The 24,502-nt window shown below is 38.1% G+C and overlaps 3 protein-coding genes across 5 annotated transcripts; 2 read left to right on the top strand and 1 right to left on the bottom strand.

Annotated features, from left to right (window-relative positions):
- The first annotated feature begins 1,032 nt into the window (after positions 1 to 1,032).
- LOC131335571 (uncharacterized) lies at positions 1,033 to 3,314 on the top strand. Its single transcript, XM_058370997.1, has 6 exons — positions 1,033 to 1,264; positions 1,479 to 1,505; positions 1,617 to 1,679; positions 2,700 to 2,778; positions 2,874 to 2,919; positions 3,023 to 3,314. Exons 1-6 carry the CDS (start codon positions 1,223 to 1,225, stop codon positions 3,030 to 3,032), a joined length of 267 nt encoding a protein of 88 aa, XP_058226980.1. The 5' UTR covers positions 1,033 to 1,222; the 3' UTR covers positions 3,033 to 3,314.
- A 2,323-nt stretch (positions 3,315 to 5,637) lies between these two features.
- Positions 5,638 to 9,442, bottom strand: LOC131335570 ((R)-mandelonitrile lyase-like). The gene is made up of 5 exons (XM_058370996.1): positions 9,141 to 9,442; positions 8,690 to 9,043; positions 7,761 to 8,513; positions 6,043 to 6,454; positions 5,638 to 5,953 (listed from the first exon to the last, which is right to left on the bottom strand). Exons 1-5 carry the CDS (start codon positions 9,229 to 9,231, stop codon positions 5,917 to 5,919), a joined length of 1,647 nt encoding a protein of 548 aa, XP_058226979.1. The 5' UTR covers positions 9,232 to 9,442; the 3' UTR covers positions 5,638 to 5,916.
- An 8,591-nt stretch (positions 9,443 to 18,033) lies between these two features.
- Positions 18,034 to 23,473, top strand: LOC131335569 (DNA-dependent metalloprotease WSS1-like). Of its 3 annotated transcripts, none has more exons than XM_058370993.1 (5): positions 18,034 to 18,275; positions 19,051 to 19,220; positions 19,305 to 19,500; positions 21,218 to 21,655; positions 23,017 to 23,473. In XM_058370993.1, exons 1-5 carry the CDS (start codon positions 18,120 to 18,122, stop codon positions 23,206 to 23,208), a joined length of 1,152 nt encoding a protein of 383 aa, XP_058226976.1. In that variant the 5' UTR covers positions 18,034 to 18,119; the 3' UTR covers positions 23,209 to 23,473. The 3 variants fall into 3 exon arrangements, with proteins under 3 accessions (XP_058226976.1, XP_058226977.1, XP_058226978.1); XM_058370994.1 differs by having other exon boundaries at positions 18,134 to 18,275; positions 19,015 to 19,220; XM_058370995.1 differs by having other exon boundaries at positions 18,135 to 18,275; positions 19,022 to 19,220.
- The last annotated feature ends 1,029 nt before the right edge of the window (positions 23,474 to 24,502 follow it).

Genomic DNA, 24,502 nt, shown 5'->3' with positions numbered 1-24,502 from the left:
GTATTAAAGATCTCAATGAGATCTATCAAACAAGATCCATATTGCATATTTTTAAATTTCAATAAGCCTATAATTTTTTAGCTTGAAATTGCCTTCTTAAAAAATAAGGACTTAAAACCCGCTCTGGAACAGGGCCTAATTTTGCTGTTAATGTTGCTCTTGAATATTTTTGTTGTTAAAATGTGGCTCTTGAATATCCCATGATGTGGAGAGTTGTTTGTGACTCTTGCTTGTTTAAATGGCTCTTGTTAATCTTACTTCTTCGCTACCTTATTTTATTTTCTTCTTTTTATTAGTTAACACTTATGCCTTGTTCGGTTGTGAGTTTGAAAAATTTTTAAGTTTGGTTTTTGGTAAATGAGTGAGGAGAGAAAATAGGGTAATAATTAGGGATAGGAATAATGAGTAGAGAGAGAAATGATATTAATAATTGGATATAGGAGTAATGAGTGGATAGAGAAATGAAGTAATAATTGAAAATATAGGTAATGAGTGGATTCGAGTTTAGAAAATTTTTCAAACCCACAACCGACGAAGGGCTTATTATCCATTAAATCTGGCTTAATTCGTAGCTTGAAATCACGAAGAATACATAATTGTTTGCACTACCAGGCACGTGTAAGGGCTTGAAGATTGTATGAACTTGAAAGCCGAATTATGGGGTTTATTTAGAGGGCTTGAGATGATCCAACAAGAAGGGATGGAAGCTACCAAAGTGAAGTTAGATTCAACCACCGCTATTGATTTGATCATTGGGGCACCTGAGAACTCCCCCCACACGGTCCTCATCCAAGAATACAAAGTTCTCATGGAAACAACAAAACGCACCTTAAGAAACACACTCAAATAGGGGAATAAAATGACGGATAGACTTGCTAATATGAGAGTTGATCAAGAGGACCGAATGGTATTGCACATCATTCCCCCAGTCGACTTAATCCCATACTTGGGGACGGATATAAGAGAAGTGGCTTTTGAGGCAGTGTAGTTGTGTTTTAATTTCTATTGTACCAAAAAAGAGAAACCCAATCTAGCCCAAATTCATAAGGCCGGACCCAAAACGGACTCTGTTGGACCGCATATTCTGCAAGGTCCGAAGTACCGCTCTACACACTGAATAGAATAGAATTGAATTCCCAAAATCTCACCAATCGCGTCTAGGGTTTTCTTTCATCAAGGTTTTCTGAAGGAGACGACTCTGTGACCGACCCAGATAGCAGCCATGGCGACCACCAAAGTACAGAGGATCATGACACAACCCATCGTACTCTCTATTCCCTCCCTCCCTAATCATATATATATATATATATATATATATATATATATATATATATATATATGTGTGTGTGTGTGTGTGTGTGTGTTTGTATATTGTGTGCTTAGGTGCCCTTTTACTGCTTGTTAAACTTTGTTCATTGTTGCCATCACTGATCCCTGACTTTTGGTTCTTTGGGTTGATGCACGGACGGTGGCTTCAGAATCTCATTTTCAGGTTCCTCCAGAGTGTAAGTCAGCTTGGGCGTGTGACTTTACTACTTATTTTGTCGCAAATCCTGTTTCTATAAGTGCTTTGCTAATTTTTTTAGTTTTTTTTTTTTTTGTATGAATCGCTACAGAAAGCTCGGATCCAGATATGGCTGTTCGAACAGAAGGACTTGAGGATTGAAGGCCGCATTATTGTATGTGTTTTTATCTCTACTTCTGCTGTGTTCTTGTTAATTCCTTGTCCATTATCTGTCTTTTCCCAAACATTTTGAACTTGTTTGAGAACTGGGTTTTCTATGAAACCAAAATCTAAATTTACTTGAATAAGGTGTTGGTTCTAGTATCTGTCTTTTCCCCTGTATCTTGATCTTGTTAGAGAACTGGGTTTTGTTTGAAACCAAAATTTTATTGAAAATTTTGGTTTAGGGCTCCCATCTTAAGTTTGGAAAGATTTCATGTGCGTTCAGATGGCATTAAATTAAATTCATTGTGCTCTTCGGGAGGTGGCGTCGTTTGGTTGAAGAAATGAGTAGAGAACTCGGGTGGTGTTTGAGTAGGTTTGTACTTAGGCTCGACTCTGTCAACTACTGCATTTTCTGGATAGGAATAAACTTCTTCAAGTTTTGGTTTCACAAATATGAGCGTCTGTTTGAAAAGTTCGATCAATGTGTTAGTGGCCCCTATAGAATCTGACTGAGCTTACAGCTTGCAGACAGATGTGTTGGTTTCGATAAACTGAAAACCCGTGTCTCGGAAAACTCCAGGACACTGGAGAATTCTCTTGGAGTTTTGAGCATTGAAACAACCTAACATGTTGCAGAAAATCTAATTTGTGAATGTTCTTTTCTATATTCTGGATAACTTCTTGTCTTTGCTATAGTAAATGCGAATAACTCTTTGATTTAGAACATCTGCTCTTGGAGAATTCTGTTTTATCGTCTCAGATAACATGTGCAAGTGAAGCCATGATATGAGTTACCACACTTGTTGAGGTGTTCCAACGCTTACTGATGGATCAGAATTAATGCCTTTGGGAATATAGTCTTTTCGTGATAGAGTAGCTATATATGATTGGTGTGTTTCTCAATGGAATCTGCGTAAAAACACAAGTAGTTATTTCACAAGTTGCATTGCAATTTACATAAAAGTTGGGATCTTTTCTTATTTAATGTAGATAAGCTAAACTGAGGTACCAAATTTTACTTTTTATTTAGGGTTTTGATGAGTATATGAATTTGGTTCTGGAGGATGCAGAGGAAGTCAATGTAAAGAAGAAGAGCAGAAAGGCTTTGGGTGGGTGATACTTCCTCTCTGTATTTTCTATAAGATTTGGTGGTTGTGCTGACTCGTGAATCATTTTTCTAATGGTGTTTTTCTCTGTTGTTTAGGGAGGATCCTTCTTAAAGGGGACAACATCACGCTTATGATGAACACGTACGCTATCCTCCTGATTCCTTATCCTATATGCTTGTTGAATGCCCTTACACCGATAAATTCGACCATCCTCCCTTTTATATTGTTTGCTGTTTTCCTACAGGGGCAAATGAAGATGGATTTTCACCGGTGCATGGGGTGGCCGCTTGGACGAAGCGGGTTATAAAGATAGTCAACATTCCTTCTGATGATTATGTACCCTAGACTAAAAGCTAGAGCTTAGTTGGATAGCTTTTTTTGGCATTGTTGTTCACCCTCCTGTATTGGGGTTTTTTTAGTGGAGGTTATGACGAACCCTTCCCGTATTGGTTTATGCTGAATTGGAGGTTGATTGTATGACATTACTGCAACTTGGCCATTTGGAAATCTGCTAATTAGTAAAGGGGATTAACGTCCTTGCGTGTATCTTTGGAATTTTTTGCTTGTTCGTGACACCTTGTTGCTGAATTTTTGGAATTAGGAATGATTCTAGATTTATGGAGAGTGAGATGTTGACTCTTAACTAGAGGTACATCTTTAAAAAAAAAAATGTACTAGAAATAATAATCATAGACATTTTCGATCAATCTATGGAACTATAAAAATTTAGACATATAATCATTGATATTTCATTATAGAAATTTAGAAATGTATAATCATTGATGCATACAATATCGTACCCCATAGCTATTTCATTATAGAAATTTAGACGTGTAATCATCGATGCATACAATATCGTACCCCATAGCAATTTCAAAAGATAAAATATTATACCTAGAATGGGCGGATGATGAATTTTCTTTTAAAAATGTTTAGCGGACGAACTAAAATAATTTTTACGTTTTTAAGACAAAATTACTGTTACGACCCTAAAGAAATTTTGAAACTTGGGTAGGGCGGGCGCCCGGTCTCATCCGCCCTTCAGTCCATCATTGAAAGCATCTATAGTCCTAAACTTCCGTTATCCTGCATTGCTAGGAGATTCAATTGGTGTATAAGTCACACCGCAGGCCCACAATCAAAATTATGCAGTACTACACTCCTTTGCCTGCAAGACATGGAAAACTCTTAAACCATTGAAATCGTTTTCCAACTTTGTTTCTCATACAAAATATGCTCTTAGCCAAGCATCTGAAAAAAAACTCAAAGGAAATGAGAAAGTCGTGATAGAAACCTAAAAATAAGCATCAACGCAGTCAAGAAGACATTCACGTAGCAACAACAAAGCTTCAATGCCATGTATCACTCATCACCCAACCATAAGTTTTACTAACTGCAATTCTAATATGCCGATATTATCTGCTGTCGTTATCAGTTTTTGTGTGGCTCAAGTGAACCCGGAAGACAAATGGAACCAACTATTCGGTTTTCATCTCAATACAACAACGTAATATCCAGAACTAATGTCAGGGAACCAACAGAAAAGAAACACCACCAGGCTCCTTGTTCACAGTTTGTTAACTTCAAACTTGAAAGTACTTACATCAGCATAATTTTCACTTGTACGAGTACTGCAACATTTTCGCTACATATTCAAGCATCCCAAGTGGTAGGTAGGGAACAGGAACACTTGAAAGTGCAAAATAACAAAAGAAATAGCTAAGGCTTACTACAAAGAACATAATCCAAATTATTACGGTTTCCTTCGAAAACTAATGCTAATATTGTCTTGGAATGTTACTTGTCACTATCCACTACTTAACATTCATGAATAGGATTGAGTGTACTCAGGGCCGGCCCCGGGGTAAGCCCCGCAAGCCTCCGGGCTTGGGCAACACCCCGGGCTGGGGGCAACCAAAAAAAAAAAATGTATGTTAGATATAAATATAAAAATGTTTCTTTAGTAACAGAAAGTAGTGCTAGGCATTGTGGTCTCTAACGCTGCCATAAGTACCCGTGGGAGGTGAGTTCAAATCCTAGTATTCTTTTTTAGGCTGCTATTTCCTTTATTTTTCTATTTTTATCTAGCTTCTCTATTTTTAACAAACAAAACAGTAACATGCAATTGATATGTTCTTACATTTTATTATAAAAAGAACTCATAATTAAAATAAATCGAGCGAGTTAACACTGGTTATTATTTATTTTACACAAATCATAGTTAAAGTATGAAGCAAACTTTCTTATTTTCTTGAAAAAATAAACTCTTTCAATATATCAGCTAAAATAAATAGGGTTCCACTAAGAGCATTTTTGGGTTATTATTATTATTATTTTTACTTTTTATGCTTTTTGAAATAGGTCATTCTCCTTGCATATATCAACTAAAAAGCCAAAACACCACAAATTAACAGAACGGATCCCAAGTTCTTGGATAAGTAAAATACGACAACTCAATTGAAGAATTTGCTTTAAAAAATGCAAAGAGAAGTTTTCTTTGAATTAGATCACGATAATCTTAAAGCATTATAACCAGGGTTCCATTTTGATGTTGATTTTTTGGATGTTATTCAAACTAAAAAGAATAATGTAACTTTGATTTTTTTTTTGTTTGTACTTGTATGTTTTTTTTTTTTTGTATGACTTGGTAGTAGGCAACAAAGCATATTGTCGGACTTGGGCAACCAAAACATTAGGGCCGGCCCTGAGTGTACTCTACCTTATTTCCTGATAGCTACAAATCCATAGTGACTGAGCAGTAAAAGAACTATACTTGCTCCACAGCTCCTGTGACACATTCATGCTGGGAGAGAGGTCTTGATCTACTACTCAAATTACAAACAAAATCTGCATAAACTCTTCAATGTTAACCCATCATATCTATGTCCAATATGCTACTAGTTCAATTACGGTACAAAGAGACAGACTTCTTGTCGTGCATTCTTTAGCTTTGCATCAAAGAATTAAAAAAAAAAGAACTATATTTCTACACAAGCCTTCACTGTATCTTTAAAAGGGAGGTATATATCAGTAAAATGGTCAAACATGGAAGCAAAATGGACAAAACATCAGTAGCAGCACATTAGCAGCACAAAAAGCTCTAAGTTTCAGCAGGCTGGATTGTGTAATTCATGGCTTCTATCTCCTCTCTCTGATAATCTGCATCCCCACGTACCTGCCAAAACAAGCAAACAATTAGCAAACCCTTCACATGACATCTCCATCTCAAAACAATGATGTACAAAAGTAATACCCAACGCTCACCGTCCAAGCATCAAAACAGTAGCCTGAGGATTGGTTCCAGGAGAGATAGAGAATGTTGAACCGTCAACAACTCGGAGAGAGCCAATACCCATTACCCGGAATTTGCAATCAACCACCTTCCCCACAAGGCAGCCACCGTGATAGTGCCAGATAGTACTAACTGTCCGACGGCAAAAGTCTCCCATCAGCCGATCATTAGACTGATCAGCAGGCAATATGGCCCCTACATATCTAAAACTTCGACCTCCTAACCGGTCGTGAAACTTGAATTCATCCATGGAGCGGCTTCTCAGCACATCACCAATCTTCCGCGTGCCATTTATACACCGCTCCAAATCTGCCAGGTCACTGAAATAGTTGAACCTGACAATGGGATTCATCCTAATATCGGTCGAAGCTAACCGGAGTGAACCTGCAGAGATGTTGAAAAGAAGTTACAGAGACCTCTCACTCAATTTCTAGGCCAGCAGCAGATTGTTTTTGGAATATGAGTAAGCATTCACTTCAAGGTGAAATCAAACCATTAGGAAGCTCTAAAATGAAATAAGAGAGTCCACGACTCCAAATCCTAACAAAAACCATGTGCCTGTCTATTCTACAGAAAATAAGCACACAAAACCCAAAGTGAATTCCAATCTACAGAAAGATAAGAAACATTGATATCCCAGTTGCATAGAAACCATAAATATGAAAGTCCAATGAGGTCAAAAAGATCTCAGTCAGTGGTTGGTTTTAAGAAACCAATTCCACGCCTCTCCTTCGAGACCAAAATAAACTGTGAAATTACAAGAGCACAATATAGCATGCTATTGCTGCTTCCTCCTCTCAAAAAATATACAAGGGAAAAAGGGGGGAAAAGGCATGGCAGTATGGCACCATTGATCAGGCCTCTTGAGAGTTCTCTTAAGCAAAAAATGAAAATCAGAAGCAGCAGCAGCAGGGCAAACCCCAAATGAAAGAACTATGTTAATGAGAACTACAAACAACAAAAACAGTATACCTTTCTTAGGACACATCTACATTGACACGAGGGCATGCGAGAAACTAGCAAAAGCCGATGAGGTATTGAGAGACCACAAAAAATAACAGGAGTTCTGCGGGTAGCTACTGCCTCAATTTTTAGTATATTGGGTCAAACTGAAGGAAATTCTGCCCAAGTTTTCTCCAATTTCCAGGATTGCAGCCACATGACGGCATTGGCAACAGTAGCCAGGACTAGGAGCGCTAAAGATTCTCCCTGAGTTAAAGACTCTCACTGCATTCTTTTCATAGAGAAAATCCTCCCGCGACAATTTATGCATTGGAAAGGCCAAACAAAAAGTCAAGGTTCGCCAATTTTCATGCAGCATTCAACTTAAGCAGATGCATGGAAAGCCACACAAGAGAAGAGATTGTGTTTAACATGTTCACTCTATATAAATACTGACACAAAAATACATAACCTAACCTGTAGATGTCAAACTGAAGTTTCAGCTTTACAAGTTTGGTATATAATAGTTAGAAGTTTGAGAGGAGGTGGTGAGGGAAGGGATATGGATACATGGAGGTTTATATCACTGAGTTGAGTGAGTATTAAAACGTCTTTGTCATTTAGATTTCAAACTCAAAGTGCATGATAATAAATTCACACAGGACATAGCTAATCTTTTTCAATATCATACACTATGCAGGAGTTAATAATCTGAAAGAAAAGCAACCAAATTAACAGGAGAGTGAACCTGCAGAAACTGGCCCGATAATCTTCTCCATGATGGAGGCAACAGTGACATACAGAAGCGAAGAAGACGGGTTACGGATGAAGACAGAGCGGGAAGGGGAAGCAAAAGGTACAACATTAGAAGCCGCTTCAAGATAAGCCCCGGAATCTGTTATCCCCACCACCTGAATGAGAGAATGCTCCAGCGGAGTAGGAGGCACAATGGAGATCCCATTTCGCGGGTTATCATAAAGAAACTGCCCCACAGAAGGCAAGTGATGGACTACAGGAATCCCTAAAGAAGAAAGGTAACCCCTTGGGCCTATCCCACTTAAAAGAAGAAGGTGAGGGCTTCCAATTGCACCAGCAGATAGAATCACTTCACCCTTTTCCCTCACCATAGCATGGTGGTAAAACCCCAGTTCATCGCGATAAATCACTCCTATAGCTGACTGTCTCGCTCCAGCATTAGCCGAATCAGAGGCTACAAGAACCCTCTCAACACTCGCGTGGACAGCAACTCTGATATTGGAATTTTTGGCATAGCTAAGGAGATCAGCCGCACTGTGGCGGCGGCCAGAGCTGTCAAAGGTGGAGCCACCAATCTTGGTACCCAATAGATGGTCCAAACTAAACCCATTATAAGGATCGACACCAGATTCCAACAACCCATCTCTTAAGGCCAACTGCCAGTTCTTGAGATCAGGGTGAAACACAATGGCTCGCTCGACCCAAAGGTATGACTGGTTCACGACGCGTAGGTTCCAGTTGATGCCTGATGAAAGCAGAAATTCAAGGTTGAGTGCAACATTACAAGAAAATTATACCAACATACAAAAGGCGACATACATTCATTCAGTCGAAATTTAAGAATACTTGTTAGAATAAGTTCTTGTTAAAGAGTTGTTACCAAGAACGTGATTATACTTACTCACTACAGGTCCGACTTACCTGAGTTCTCGTAGAAATCTTGGTCGGCTCGGCTGTAGAAGCCGGCGTTGATTGCGCTGCTGCCACCGAGAACCCTCCCTCTGGCGTTCGGGACGCCGTCTTCCGAGGTGAAGGCTTGAGCCGGCGAGGTGAGGGTGTCCACGTCGGTCAGAGTGGTGAGGAACCCTTCTTGAGTCATCAAGTTAGGGTAGTCGTAGGGAATCCCGCCCCTTTCAAGAACAAGTACTGAGAAGAACTCCGATAGTGTGGCCGCCAAGGGGCATCCGGCAGTGCCGCCGCCAACGATTATGAAGTCGTAGTAGTCTTCTGAGGGCATCTGGGTGGCGTTGAACACGAAATGGAGGTAGCTCGGACCTGTAGAGACACAAGAATCGATTGAAATCAGTTTTTTTTTAGGGTTTAGAGGTATCAGAAACCGAACAAGAATAAATGAAGAAAAGAATTGTGATACTTTGTTGGGGTTGTGCCCTGGCCATTGAATTAACTGTCAAGATCACCAAGAAATATATGAATTGAGAAGGCCAGAAGTCGGATTTCGCCATTTTCAATTTGGGAAAGTGAATCGATGACTGTGGTGAGGATGACGGGTGTCTTCTGTGTGTGTGCTTGAGAGAGAGAGAGAGAGAGAGAGAGAGAGAGAGAGAGAGAAGTACAGATAAGTTTTTGGTGGGAAAGGCAGTTGGATTATCGTTATTCGTTTTCAGAGTGAAGACATAAACGGAGCGTTCGCCGTTAAGTAATCGGTTTTCTTGATGAGTTATGTTTTTATCCCTTCAACTATCACCCTTTTAATATTTCATCGTTAAATAATTGTATGGGATACTAGTTAATATTTGTACTATCTTCGTTTGGAAGTTTATCTAAATTTTGTCACTACAGAGGCTGCTATTAATCCTAGAAGTTGTCTGGAACGGGAGAAGTTTTTTAGTGCCTGGTGGGCATGGGTCACGTGGTGCCGAGCACCATCTCGTACACTTTTTGGACAGCTCAAATATGTTTGGGTAATTTTTTAGTGTAAAATTATCAAAACTCTCCCTCAAGCCCAAACAGATCTGGGTCGTCCAATGCGTGCTCAGCACCACGTGGTCCGTGCTCGCTCAACATTGAAAAATGTACCTAGGAGCACGCTCCCTCACTCTAACGCGTGCCCCCATTCAAAATTAAAATATTTTTTTATTTTTTGTAAAAATTAGTATAATTAGTATGAAAGTGTGCTAATATATAAATATACACACTTGCGTATATCTCAAAAATACACGGATAGAATTAGTTTTATGCATAAATTTTATCATATAGTGCATTTATACTTGTTTCTTTACGAGTTGTTTGTCTATTTGGAGCTATTCTTTCTTTATTCTCTTCATTTTTAACAATCTAAGAGAAATATTTTAAAATAAAGTCATTAACAAAACTAGCTCAATCATTCTAAAATTTGTCGATGTTAATTTAAAACATAATTTAAAATTTTTGCCTGAGATTTTGTGCTCATTATTACCTAATTTAACTTAAAGTACGCTTTATAAACTTTTAAAGTTAGTAATACATGCCTTAATTTTGTATGATTTTATTGCGGTTGACTAAAATAAAAAAAAAAACTTTTACCATTATGATTAATGGGTGCCCCTATTAGGGTAGATCCTTATTATACTTGGAGAGTGGTTTCCGATGCCAAGTTTGCCAACTGCCTTTAACAGTCATAACCCACAAGGGGGTTGGGAGGAAGGGCATCTGCTTCGGTTTGTTGTCTTCAACTTCATCATGTGTTATTCAATGTTAGATAGGGGTGGGAATTTCCGACACGATATGAGAATACGACATGAAGTTAGAGGGTTAGAGTCAGCTATTTTTGACACAAAACACGAATATGACACGACACAATAACACGAAAAACTAAACAGGTCGGGTTGGGTTTGAGAGAATTTTGACACGACCACGAGATGACACGATACGAGAATTTATGAAAGGACACGATAATACGGCACGAATCCGACAAAAAGTGAAAGGTTGGGTGATTGATTCGGGTTAACCAAGCACGCCAATCAAGATGAGTTTTCCTCATACACTAGTATTGGGGAAAGAACCGAATGTGTATACGCTAAAGGCAATAGAGTCGTGCCGATTGTGGGCAAAGGAAAAGTGTCTCTCAAGCTTACTTTCGAAAAAGTTTTTTCGCTCTCCGATGTGCTCCACATTCCCTTGATGAAACACAATCTTGTGTCGGCCCAACTACTTGGAAAAGTCGGAGTCAAGAACTTGTTCGATGGTGGTATTGTGACATTATTCATACAAGACGTCTATGTTGGTAAGGGGTATCTTGACCAAGGCTTCTATATGTTGAATTTAGTTGATAATAAGAATGCGTCTCCTTTTGCTTACTTGGTTAATTGTCCTGATGTGTGGCATAGAAGGCTTGGACATGTTAATTTTGGTTATTTTTTTTGAACGGCAAAATAACATTTTATTAGGGAGAGGGAAAAGGTATCCAACCAAAAGTTGGAACCAAAGTAAAGGGACAAGCCCAATTCAACACCTGAGGGCCTAAGAAGCCCAGATATACAATAATCAGCACAGAAAACCCAAATGGCCTAAAAGCCCAAATACAACAATGAAAGTCCAACCTAAAAGAAAACCCTAAACCTAACCCAAGAGCTGCCTCCTCCCACCACTGACAGAGCAACCACCAACGCCAGATTTCACCACCGACATCCATCGCCACCACAGGCCACCCACGGTAAAGAAAACTGAAACCAGCAAACCCAAACTGCTGCGGAAGCTGCACCATGTCATTAGGCAAGAACCGGGCCGCCCAACGATGGCCACGTCGAGAGCCAACGCTGACTACTCCATCCGAACCCGAAAGGACCCTAGCCGTTAAGTGAAAGACAAAGGACCTAGCAGCACCTCTGACCTGGAACAAACGGGCCGACAAACGATCGAGAAAACGGGAGCAAAACAGCTAGGGAAAGGGGGTCGGAAAAAAATAGATTTGAAACGGCGAAGACGAGGGAATGGAGCCATACCAGACGAAACAGATCTTACCAAAACTGTTCTCCAGTGACCGAGAAACCCCAATGATGATCTGCCAGCCAAAATCAGCACACAAAAGACGAATCTGGAGATGCTCACCCGTAGACAGCCACAAGCTCTGCAAAAACCCAACAAATGACCACCACCACCACCAAAGACCACCGTCGCCGCCATCTCACTATCACACTGTTCAGTTTTGTGAATAAAAGAAAAAAGAGGGTTAAAATGAAACGGAAGGGGAGGAGGAGAAGAAGGCGGAGAGGGAGAGATAGGGTGGAAGGGAGAGAGAGAGAGAGAGAGAGAGAGAGAGAGAGAGAGAGAGAGAGAGAGAGAGAGAGAGAGAGAGAGAGAGAGAGAGAGAGAGCTCTTGACCCGGAAAAAAAAAGGCACAGAAAACATGTAGACAACCGTTAATATAAAGAAAATAAAGGTAATGGGCCTAATACTAACCGTTAGTGATAAACATGTAGACAAATGTAAAGTTTGTACCGAGACTAAATTTACTAAGACACCGTGCAAACCGGTTACAAGAGAAAGTGAACTTCTACTTTAATTCATAGTGACTTGGGGTGATTTGAAAATGACTATGACTAGAGGTGGCAAGATGTTTAATTTTAAGTAATTTTTGTGGATAACTACTCTAGGTTCAGTAAATTTTACAGTACTTGTTAAGGACTAAGGACGAGATTCTTGAAATGTTTGTTAAATACAAAACAGAAGTAGAAAACCAACTTAATAAGAAGATTAAGAGGTTAAGAAGTGATAGAGGTGGAGAATATGAATCTAATCCCTTTAGATTAATTCAAGAGTACCTCTTGGAGATTCGACCATTTTAGCTTCCACGCGGCAACCTCTTCATCTTTGTTGTTTAACTCAGCCACAAACTGAGTCCTCTCCTGCCTCTTTGCCACAATTCTATCTTGGGCCATTGCCTTTCGCACTTTGATTACCTGCTGCTCGAGTTTTGCAGTCTCGCACTTCGACAGAGCTACTTGATATTTCAGTAAGTTGATCTCCGTATTCTTCATATCTACTTGATCTTCAACTCTTACCCTCATTCCCGAGGCCTTCTTTCGAAAGGCAGAAGACCTCTCACGGTCGCTCTCAATGTCGCCAATGTCCTCACGTTGCTAAAAATTAAAAAACAAATCTTTTACTGAATTAAAGGAAAAAAACGGAAATGAAAATGAAAATTATTACGTAAACTAACCTTCTTCCTCTGTTCTGTCTTGACTTCTGACACCCTCTACCTCCTCGAAAATGAAAATTATTTCGTAAACTAACCTTCATTTTGTGTATATTTCGGGTTAGCGTATTTCATATTTGCGTCGAAATAAAATATTTCGACACTAACCAAACAAGCTTTAAACAGTGTCGTGTTCGGATTGACACTATTAAGACCATTAGGTAATGATTGATGCAGATAATGATAGTGAGGATATACGAATGGCTTTGACTTGGAAGTGATGCCTGCTGCTTTTTGGTTTACTGTGTTGGAACTATGTAAATGTACTTTTTTTTTAAAACAATAGTGTTGTGTTGAAGACTTATTTATGCATATTGTAGTTTTTAAGAAATTCGTGAGAAATCTAGGAATAATGGTGTTTGTTTCTGCTTTAGAGGGTCGATGTTTAAGTCTTCTTCCATATTGCTATCTGTTGGAAGATTGTTGACTGTGTTTTTTTGGCCACGTTTGTGTGGAGTGTTTGGAGGTGAAAGCTGAACCAGCTGTGGTTCAGGCATTTCTTCAGCAATTACTAGATTATAGAGATGACGTTTACGTTGAATGCATATTAATGGATTCCACCATTGTCATGCATCTACACTTTTAGTTCATGCTGCATCTTCTGGATTGTACATGATTTATCTTCGAAACTGTTAAATTGTTGCTGAGAACAAGTTAGACATACGCATAATATCGAAGGGACATGAATATAGTTTAGAGCGTGTAAATTTACCTATTTGTTTTGTTCCAACTGCACATTGTGTGCTGAAGTTGCTCTTATTCCTATTATTGTCTGATGCATGACCATCTCATGAGAAGTCTAAATCCACAAGTGCATCTGTTTTCCTTAATGCATATTTGAGAGAGAGAAACCTATTGCGAGACTAAATTTCGCCGCAAACTTTACCAATTCATAACGATTCGATTCTTCGAGCGAGATGAGATGAGATCAATTAGCAAACTCAGTTATCCATTAGTGAACCTACGATTTATATCTTTTAACAGGCACGAAAACCCTCGTGCTAGCACGAGGGCTACCACCTAGTATATGTGTGTGTGTAACACATGCCACATGTTAAATGGTTGGTCTGACCATAACAGGCTCTAAACAATTTTAACTGTATTTTGCTAAATCGCTTGTTGACAGTGTTGTCTTTCAGATGCATTCGGTCGGGATTTTCTTTATTAACGCTGATTAGTGAATCTTGGATGAATTGAAGGAACTCGTGGTAGGGAAGAACGAGAAGTAAACTCCTGCTGCTAGCCCGCAACTCTGAACCTGAAACATTTGTTGCAAGCGTAAATGCGACGGATCAAGCAATGAGTTTCGTCTTTTCAAGTTGCGGCTACGTGTTTGCATTTTGTTCGCTTCTTTTCGAGCTCAGACATCTTTAATCTTCTACAATGTAGGTTATTTTTCTTTTACGGATATCCTATTTGCATTCTGCATAGCAGAATTTCTTTAATTTCTTCTTAAAATATAACTTTACATTTTTCTTATTCATTGCTACGAAGCCCCACTTTCAGCGTAGTTGCTTTCTTTTCTAACTAATTTCAATCGTTCATGCGAGTTTGGAGTGCATTAATTATATTCAGATGAACAAGGAGTAAGCAATACCTAACCTGGCTGAGTTCTCTTTCATTACAAAAGTGGGCTTCTTCAGCTTAATTTCTTCAAGGCTATACAGATTTTTACCCGGGTTTGTATATTCAAACTGCCTGAGACAAAAGAATGACTTGACTCAGTAAGAGACCCTGTTCGTTTTAGGATTTTGGATTTGGATTTGTAGATAGTGAGTGCAGAGAGAAATAGAGTAATGATTGAAAATAGAGATAATGATTGTAGAGAGATAAAGAGAAATATGAAAATAATAATTTGAGAAAATATAATTAGTAGAGAGAGAAATAGGATAATAAATAAAAATTCAAAACCAAAACCCTTAAACGAACGAACTTAGAGTTATACATGTCTATGACAAGGCATGAAATGACTTGACTTTGTAATATTTGGGAGTAAATGGGTATGGAGAGGGAAATGACTTGACTGAGTGATATATGTGTTGGAAGAAATGTTTACTTTTTGTGATGAAAACCAATAATATGAACGCAATAAAATCGAAACTCAAAATCTGTGAATCAATGGAAATAAATTGGTGATCAAGACGAGTGTGACATTTTGTACTTAAGACAGATTCGTTCGTGCTAGGGTATTTACGGTTTGCATGGGCGTCTATCTCCCAACACTACATGATTAAACTCTCTACAAAAGTAGTACTCAAATCGGTGGATCTGTTGAATCTCCTTGTGTTTTATACTCTCTCAAATGTATGGACTTGAATGGAAGGAATAATCAATCACACACTTAGAATGAATGATGCAAAATATATAGACCACATGGTGACTCTACGAATAGTCACCAGGAAAAGGGACACATTTTTTCGTGAATGGCGCGTCCGTCCACAATGAACAAGTGCCAATGAATTAGAACTCACATCACAGTCCTATAGGCTGTAGCTGTACTTAAATCTCACTTGTAAATTCTAATAGTATCCGAGTAAAAAAAAAAAAAATCTAATAGTATGTCATTCTTTATATGATACACACAAAAAACAGGTCTTATATGGATATGTTGAATCAGAATTAACATCGATTCATTGGGTCAGGGCATTCGTTTGATATGTTTTTTTTTAAAATGTTTTTTGATACAAGAGATCGAAACAAACTGGAAAAAACATTATACAAAAGCTTTGATATCTATTGGTGCATGCGTCATATTGCATTTTCTATTACCAGCTGCTACTAGCATATATACAGTATATGCTAGCATATACAGTATATACCTCTGATTTGAGTGATGATATGAGCAAAAGAAAATCACTTATAATCATCAATATTTAGTTTGACGTATGTACTGTATCTTTTTCCTGCTATATATATATATAGTACTACTCCATACTAGACTCGATAGGTTGGAATCATGCTATATATGTATAAATATTAAATATCAATTACATACTCATCGTCAATGTTAGCATTGCATCCAATACTCTTATTACATATTCATCGTCAATGTTGACTTGTCTTGCCCAAAAAATAATTAAAAAACTAAATCAAAAGATGGTGTATAATTTTTTTTATTACTTTCAAGTAACAAACACATAGTTTACTACCAGTCCGATTCCGATTACAAAAAATGTACTCCGTACCTCTTTGTCGACAGTTTTGATCAGAAAGTGAAAAGAGAAAAGAGGTTCATTATTTTGAGTGTAATGACGAATTTGACCGGTGAGGGGAGGGAAAGCGATAATAGTTGTGTGGTGGGATGGTCTTGATACTTTTTAAAGGAGCGTTTTGTTTTGTTTGGTTTTTCATTAGCTTTGCTGAGATTGCTAGATTTCATTAATTTATAGGGAAGTGCTACAATACATACTCCTTATTTGGGTGTGTATCATATGCACTTTTATTAAAATACACCAAAATGTTATGAATCCCAAAATGTTACGAATCTATTGCTAAAAAGTTACGAATCATATTGTTGAAAAGTTACGAATTTTTAGTATAAAAGTTACGATACGAAATAAAATGTTATGAATGACCGGTCCTGCAAGTAATTTTTTATGAGGTGGCACAATATGAACCATACAATAGGTGCATATGGTACACACCTTAAAGGGGTGTGTATTGAAGACTTTTCCTAATTTTTTTTATAACCTCTAGATAGCAGAATGTGGTATTTGTGTATTGTCAATATCAATAAAATAATAAGGATATAAATGTTTGAGGATAAGTGCGAAAGATTCTCTATTTTGTTGTAGGGACTTAACGGAGTTCAATAATTTTTTTTCTTAAAATCGCACATGGATTGAAATAAAAAAAGTCCCAATGCAATCCAAGTGAGAACTTTGGACCTATCTAGTACAAGGAATTTTTTCTAGTGGAAATCCAAGAGAAACGCAGTCATATGCTGATCACGTGACCATACAGGATATGGAACCAGCATTGTATATTTGAAGGACAAAGCGGATAATACCGTACTAGGCGAGGACAGTCGTTAGTATTATGTTTTCTTTATTTTGCATTTGTTAAGGTGAAATTGCGGAAGGAGTTATTTGGGACTATGCGCAGAGAGAAATGTCTGAGTCCGAAGTCTCAAAACGAACATGGCTAAATGTTTTTCCATTTTGGTCCATATTTTTTCATTTTTCTTATTATTTCTCTCATCAATATAAATAACTAATATTAAAAATTATAGTAATAATATAAAAGCTAAACGAAAAATTACTCCTATGAAATATTAATATTATCGGAAAATACAAAAGATTAGGGAGAAACCTTGCTGCGATGAGAATAAATTATTTATACCGTCGGTGTAAACATTTGTTTTCTCCAAATCAATTACATCGCTTCACGTTGCAAAACAGTAGTCCTAATCATCAATAGAATATGGCGAAGTGGCGCAAGCGCAATACAATTGATTTGGAAGAAACAAATGTTTATACCGGCGGTGTAAAAAATTTAATCTCTGCTGCGATATATTCAAATAATGCGGCCACATAGTGAAACCTTGCGGCCTTCGTACCATGAACTTGCGGCCAATGACAAAAACTTGCGTCCATGCACTCACAATTTCCGGCCGCAATTTCATGTTAAATCCAGCGCAACCGTGTTACTTGCACATATGTTTTTGCACATATCTTGCACATACATTTTTGTGGGGTCCATATCGGGATCTCACAAAATGATCTGAACCGCTCATCTTCTTTTAAATATTTTTTGGAGGGTTCTTGTAAAAAATCAGCTTTAACGGATATCGATAAAGGCTTTCTTAGAATTCGTTAGGCAAAACAGAATAATTCGTCTTAAGATTTCTGAGAAAGCATTTACTAATATCCGTTAGAGCTGATTTTTTACATGAACCCTTCAAAAATTATTTTAAAAAAAATGAGCGATTCGGATCATTTTATGAAACCCCGATATAGACCTCATAAAAATGCATGTGCAAGATATGTTCCAAAACATATGTGTGAGAATCATTACTCAATATCTCAATCCCGCGAGCCCAATTTGATCCTCGAAGAAATGAGTTATTTCAGCTGTGGAACTCCTTTTGAGTGAAGAACACATCAACGGCGTCTCTCTCTCTCTCTCCCCCTCTTTCTCATCCAGGCGTCATGCGAAATGTCAATTCCCATAGGAGGGAAAATCTATCCGATTATCTTTGTGGTATTCCTTCGCTCTGAGTCCCTGATTCAGCCACCCATCTTCTACAAATATCTGAACAACAGAAAATCTGAGCGATTGAAGTCCAATTTCATCGGAAAATTCAATCTTCGGGTGCTCTCCCATTCCTTATCCGTCTTTCTCTCCCTTTGTCCATCTTAGCTTAGCATCGATGTTGAAACGAAAGCACTGAGGTTCTTTGCTTCAAAGTTCTATTCTTTATCTTCTTTGTATTGTGGGATTTTCTGCTTCGTTGATTTCTAGGAGTTTCTCTTCCGTCAAACTATTTTTTGGCTGGACCGGAATATCAAATACCTAGGTATTGACGATCAACATGATTGCAAACGCAACTATTTCTAGCATATGAAACCCTTTAACTCAAATTAGTCAAATATGGATATAGGTATGACGAGTTGCACTAGTCCTCCAGAAAGAATTCAGCTTGTGTCAATCGAAATTTGGATTCTTAATTGAGCTAATAGAACACTAGTCTGAACTGGTACCACCAAGTAGATTCGCAATTTCGCAGTCATGATTTTGTTTGCAATCTCTGTAAGAATATTAGTCATAAGATTTGTATTAGCACTAGGAATTCTAGCTTTTCACTATTCCTTTATGTAGTGAGTGCACTGAGTGGAAACAATACCAGATTTCCTCGAAGAACATCTTTCACCTTGCGAGCTTGTTTTGTTGTTGCTTCGGCTCCTCTAAGGATGTAGTTCACGATGACATCAAATTCTTTCTTGTTTTCATGGAGCATTCTATGTTCGGCACAAGAAATTTTCATCTCTGTGCTATTTAAAGCCTCATTTTCGGAATTAGAATACAAACTTACTTTGGTTGACTATTTCAGTGAACAGATTGTGGTGGTTTGTAATTTTTGGATCAGATTTTGCCCATCAAAATGGATCTCAATGATTTTAGCAAGGTCTTGGAAATCAAGACACTGAGGAAGTTTCGAGAAAGTGAGGCAAGGGAAATTCTTCAGAATATAGCAAAACAGGTGCAACCTATAATGCGCAAACGTAAATGGAAAGTCAGGATCCTTTCTGAATTCTGGTATTGATTGCTGTACTATTCCCTTCATTTCTTTATTTTTTTCCAACGACTTGTCCGTATGCTTATCAGCAATCTCATCTGCAGCCCTGGAAATCCCTCTCTTTTAGGGCTGAACATAGGAGGAGGCTCAGAGGTTAAGATCAGATTACGGAGGCCAAACAATGAGTTGGATTTCTTGCCTTACAATCAAATTCTTGATACGATGCTTCACGAGCTCTGCCACAATGAATATGGTCCTCACAATACTCAGTTCTACAACCTTTTGGATGAAATCAGAAAGGTTATTGGTTATCTTATGTTCATACCCAAGCGATTTCATATAATCGCTTCAGGTTTTATTCCCTCCTCGCACAGATAGAAGGGCCAAACAGCAAATTACCTCTCTATTCTGCAGTCTTTCTGAGAATTGCGCATTTTGGGCTTTAGATAGTTACTTCACATGAAATCTATATGTCCATCTGGGGATTCACTGCTAGCCATGTTGTGCTTAGTACATAGCAATTGACCTGAAGACAGTTCCGGATAATAAAATTAGAGATGAAAATTTATCACGAAATATAGATTTGATATATAACTATTCACAAGTAATTGGCACTCTTAAACAAAATCAACTTGCACTGAGAACAAAACTGAGTCAACTGTCTAGCACTCTCAACGTAAATAACTTGTACCATAAAGCTTTACATGAATACCACATTCCACATGATTGACTTGCTATTTTCACATAAATGACTTGCACCAGAAACGTAAATAACTGGCATCGATATAGAGATGAGTGAATATCACCTTCCACATAAGTAACTTGCTCTAAGAGGATCCGCATCAAGGCAAAACCCCTTATGCGCTACTTTAACGAGTCAAACACTGAAAAGTCAGCAGCATCAGGAACGGTTCTTTCATTGCTATTTTTTGTAAATTTTTTATATTTTCTACAGTTGCTCGCAGCTTTAGGCGAGTCACTATTCACAAGTTACATAATATTTTGCATCATTTTGTTTTGTGAACTTGTCCCCACCTTTTATTATTTTGTTTTTTTGTTTTTTCAATATAAATGCATGTTGATCAAGTATCAAACAGTATCTGATCATGATGATTTTTGGTGAGGTTGAAGTTCTCGACGAGATCAACAACATGAACAGTCCCGATCGTTGTTGTGGGCCCGAGATGGGCCCATAAATTGCAAGCTGAACAGGACTGGAGAGAGTGTAATAGGATAGGAGCCAGTTCCTTAGTAAAGTTGTTTCGGTTCCTCTTTGGGTATTAATATTAGTCATTAAGCTGAACGGGACTGAAGAGAGAGTAATAGGATTGAAGCCAGTTCCTTAGAAAACAACAAACTTAATAGCTATAGTTTATTTTAGTTCACCTCCTTCAGATCAGCAAGCATGTTAACAACGGCTGCATCAAATGGCATCCTCATTCTCCAGCCTTGATGCTCTGGCAGCAAGCAAGTGAAGCAACGCAACCATGTCTTTGTCCATTTCTTTATGAAAAACCTACAGAAGACTTTTTAATCTAGAAGTTTGACATCACAATCTCTGAGAGCAGGCCAACGTAAAAATTGAGCTCGTCTATATCAATCTCTAAGATCACAGGGTACTTAAAGAAAAGCGGTATGCATTCTCACTATAATGACATGAACTATCATGAGATCCGATGTGTAGTAGTTGACAATTGAAAATGGGAGATCTGAAAGTTCTTCAAATAAACTTAGGTTCTTATCAAGATCTTTACAGAGATGTAGCTAATTATTCTCTTTGGTTTGCTTTCAAGACTATCAGACGTGCTATCATGGGGTATCTATGGATACGACATTGACCATGTGCTTTAAAACCTACTTGTTATCCTCCCAATAGCTTCTATGTGTTAGATTTTAAACCATTTGGTTTTGTGGCTTTTGAACTTCTTTCCCCTTTATTCTGTTTTGTTGAAGTTTTTTAAGCTACTTTATGAACTCTTTCTTTGGTTAATGGAACCAATCTGCTACTTTTCTGCAGGAATGTGAGGAACTGATGGCTAAAGGGATTACAGGAACTGGGCAAGGCTTTGATCTTCCTGGGAGACGTTTGGGTGGGTTTACCTACCAACCACCTTTGTCATCACTACAACAGAATGCTCTGGCCGCTGCACAAAATCGAGCACAGCGTGGAGCGTTGTTGCCATCTGGGCCTAAGCGTATTGGTGGTGATAGCAGCATAATGTCTGCACTCAGCCCAATACAAGCTGCTGCTATGGCTGCAGAGAGGAGATTGCACGATGATGTTTGGTGTGGATCCAATTCTTCCAAGAGTGAAGGGTCTTCTACAACATTTAGAGATTCTGCATTAGGGGAGGACGGATCTGATCAAACTTCACATATTGGATCTGAGAGTAGTCCAGAAACTACAGATGTTCGCTTGATGTGGCAATGCAGTACCTGTACATTGCTCAATCAAGTAAAGCCTCTCTTCTTCCTTTAATTTTTTCTCCTTTTATTCCCTGCTGCAATGTATGTTATTCCTGGAATTACTGACATTCATTACGACCTGATAAATCTCAGTACAAGATTGATGAGACTTTTCTTAAGAGCCAAATTGTTTTAAATGCTTGTTTTGGTAATATTGCACTGTTTCGCTGAATTGGAATACAGATAGTTGAAGAAGATTTACTGATAAGTGGACAAATTTGGATGATGTCTTCCATCGATACGGTTACCTCTATTCCATATGTGCCTTTTATCCTGACATCATCTTTAAAGTTACCTTCTAGTTTATTATTCTTAATTTTTGATAAGTGTAAAGGCCAGATCAGAAGTTGCACTTGCAGAAAGTTTTTGATACATAAAGAAATTAGATATCTATGACCGACATTGATACTTGCGATTCCTAACTACTTATGAAGCTTCCAAAATGAAAATGTGAAACTGTAAGATGCTTATCCGAACTACGGATTTACAGTTTGAATAATCCAGTCTTGAGTTAATCCTTATCCCAATCCCTATTTGTCAACCTGCTGTATGTATCTTATGTTCAAGGGGAAAACTACAGGAGTTCATGTGGACACATTTGTTTTTACTTGGTGAAAGCTTTCTTGTTGTGAAACTAGTATTTACATTCCAGTTGGATATAGGATTATCATATTTGCTTTTCTTAATGTTTTTTAACCTCTGCTACATCGATTGTCTATAGTTTCTATTGGTCTTTTTTAAAAGGAAGTGCATGTACTTGGTTTGTTTCTGTGAATTCCTTAGTGGTTAAAACTGATTTTGTGACCATCACCTGAAGTAGTGAATCTCGTTTACTTAATCATACTACCATGGAGAAATGATAAGCATCACTTATTTTTGGAAATAAGTACATTATGCAGCTAAGTGATTTTCCACGAACTGCCAAGCGCCAACATATACTTCTACGTCATTCTTAGAATCACTGGAAGTTTACTTAATCATACTACCATGGAGAAATGATATGCATCACTTATTTTTGGAAATAAGTACATTATGCAGCTAAGTGATTTTCCACGAACTGCCAAGCGCCAACATATACTTCTACGTCATTCTTAGAATCACTGGAAGCTCTCTCTCTCTCTCTCGTGAATCTCGTTTACTTAATCATACTACCATGGAGAAATGATATGCATCACTTATTTTTGGAAATAAGTACATTATGCAGCTAAGTGATTTTCCACGAACTGCCAAGCGCCAACATATACTTCTACGTCATTCTTAGAATCACTGGAAGCTCTCTCTCTCTCTCTCTCTCTCTCTCTCTCTCTCCTGTTGGGCACTTTTTTTCAATACCTTTTGCTGTAATTGCAGCCGTTGGCTCTGGTGTGTGAAGCCTGTGGAACTCAAAAGCATAGGGGTCCTGGAACGAAGTCCAAGGTCTGGTCTTGCAAATTCTGTACATTAAATAACACTGCTGAGGTAGACAGATGCATAGCTTGTGGAGAGTGGAGATACTCATACGGCCCACCCGTCTCCGCTAGTGGACCCTCTCTTGGTACCTGAAATTGAAAGCGCTAAATTGTCATACAAAGGAAAGGGCCAAGACAGATGCCAGCCTCTGGGATGATGTCCAGGTTATGTAACATGTAAACCTTAGATGGATCATATAGTCACATTCAGGCACATAGTTTACTTGATGTTACCTAAATTGTAACTCTTTTGATCAAAATATTGAGTCAAATTGCTATGTATCATGTATGTTATGGAAGGGATGCCTGCACATAATGGTACTTACAAGGTTATTTAATCTAATAATAGCGTTTAACCATGCCGTTGTATGCTAATATTGTTGCATAACTAAATTGAGTGAAGTGCGTCTTTGTGGTATAAATAGGACAGAAGTTGTCACTTGAAGCAAATTGAAATGTCATAAATCAAAAGATGGAAGGAAGGAAGAAATGAAAAGATGGCAGAAAGTTGTCAGTTGCTGCCAAAATTGTGTACTACAATTCTTCTATCGTTATTCATTTTACTCATGATTTTGATGCACTGTAGTTTATTAGTACTCTATTTTTTATGTAACCATCGGTTACTTTGTGCTTGTTGGTCTTTCAGGTATGGCAACAACTACGTATTTTGATAGTATTAATGTCCATCTTAATGGGAACATCAATGAGATTAAAAAAAAAAGAACATATATCCAAATAGGTACTTCACATCAGAATACATGATAACAGTATAATATTTATTGAGAAATTGACAAATTGGGATCGTTTCTTTCATCGTATGGATATGCTTACGCCTAATGCATCGCTTCCTTTATGCTGACATTTTCTTTAAAGTCCGTGTGAAAGGTGAAATGGAGCTTTTGGAAGATATTAATGGGCTGGGCTCATTCTACGAGTTGTTTACAGTACGCTGTTCTTATCAAAATGAAGTCCCTATCAGTATTTCAACATAGTAATTGCTTTCTTTTTAAGTTTATATCGTACATGCAAGTTTGGAGTAATGCATTCAAATGAACGAGGAGTTGGAGTGAAAGCTGAGGATCTTCTCCTTTGTATAATCATGCGACACGATCTTATTTCTCCGTAGGGACATGGAAAATATGCTGGTTGTGTATCCGTCTTCATCAATTGCATTAGCTGTTAGGAGTATATTTTTTCTAGTCGCATAGTACGTCTTGTCATTCCATAAGAATCCTTGTCATTAGCTTAGTCATCCAGTTGTATCTTCCGAGACTTTATTATTAGTTGAACAATTGCATTGATTTCTCTTCTTATGTTAGAACCATCAGGTCACACTCCCCCGGACCTGGGGAGGTGTTGTGCGGCACTGTGTTGTGCACATTTGGGCT

The sequence above is a fragment of the Rhododendron vialii genome, chromosome 8a, assembly GCF_030253575.1.
Source record: "Rhododendron vialii isolate Sample 1 chromosome 8a, ASM3025357v1".
In the NCBI taxonomy this organism is placed as follows: domain Eukaryota; kingdom Viridiplantae; phylum Streptophyta; class Magnoliopsida; order Ericales; family Ericaceae; genus Rhododendron; species Rhododendron vialii.
The sequence above is the reverse complement of the archived record's forward strand: the minus strand, read 5'-3'. Positions and strand labels throughout refer to the sequence as shown.

Bases quoted from the DNA above. Each gene is read 5' to 3' on its own strand.
- LOC131335571 (XM_058370997.1), top strand. From the start codon at position 1,223: ATGGCGACCACCAAAGTACAGAGGATCATGACACAACCCATC. The intron at 1,265-1,478 runs GTACTCTCTATT...CGGTGGCTTCAG, and splicing joins GGATCATGACACAACCCATC to AATCTCATTTTCAGGTTCCT. The intron at 1,506-1,616 runs GTAAGTCAGCTT...GAATCGCTACAG, and splicing joins TTTTCAGGTTCCTCCAGAGT to AAAGCTCGGATCCAGATATG.
- LOC131335570 (XM_058370996.1), bottom strand. From the start codon at position 9,231: ATGGCGAAATCCGACTTCTGGCCTTCTCAATTCATATATTTCTTGGTG. The intron at 6,455-7,760 runs GTTCACTCTCCT...ACATCTCTGCAG, and splicing joins TATCGGGCCAGTTTCTGCAG to GTTCACTCCGGTTAGCTTCG. The intron at 5,954-6,042 runs GTGAGCGTTGGG...TTGTTTTGGCAG, and splicing joins ACTGTTTTGATGCTTGGACG to GTACGTGGGGATGCAGATTA.
- LOC131335569 (XM_058370993.1), top strand. From the start codon at position 18,120: ATGTCAATTCCCATAGGAGGGAAAATCTATCCGATTATCTTTGTGGTA. The intron at 19,501-21,217 runs GTTATTGGTTAT...ACTTTTCTGCAG, and splicing joins TTTTGGATGAAATCAGAAAG to GAATGTGAGGAACTGATGGC. The intron at 21,656-23,016 runs GTAAAGCCTCTC...CTGTAATTGCAG, and splicing joins CCTGTACATTGCTCAATCAA to CCGTTGGCTCTGGTGTGTGA.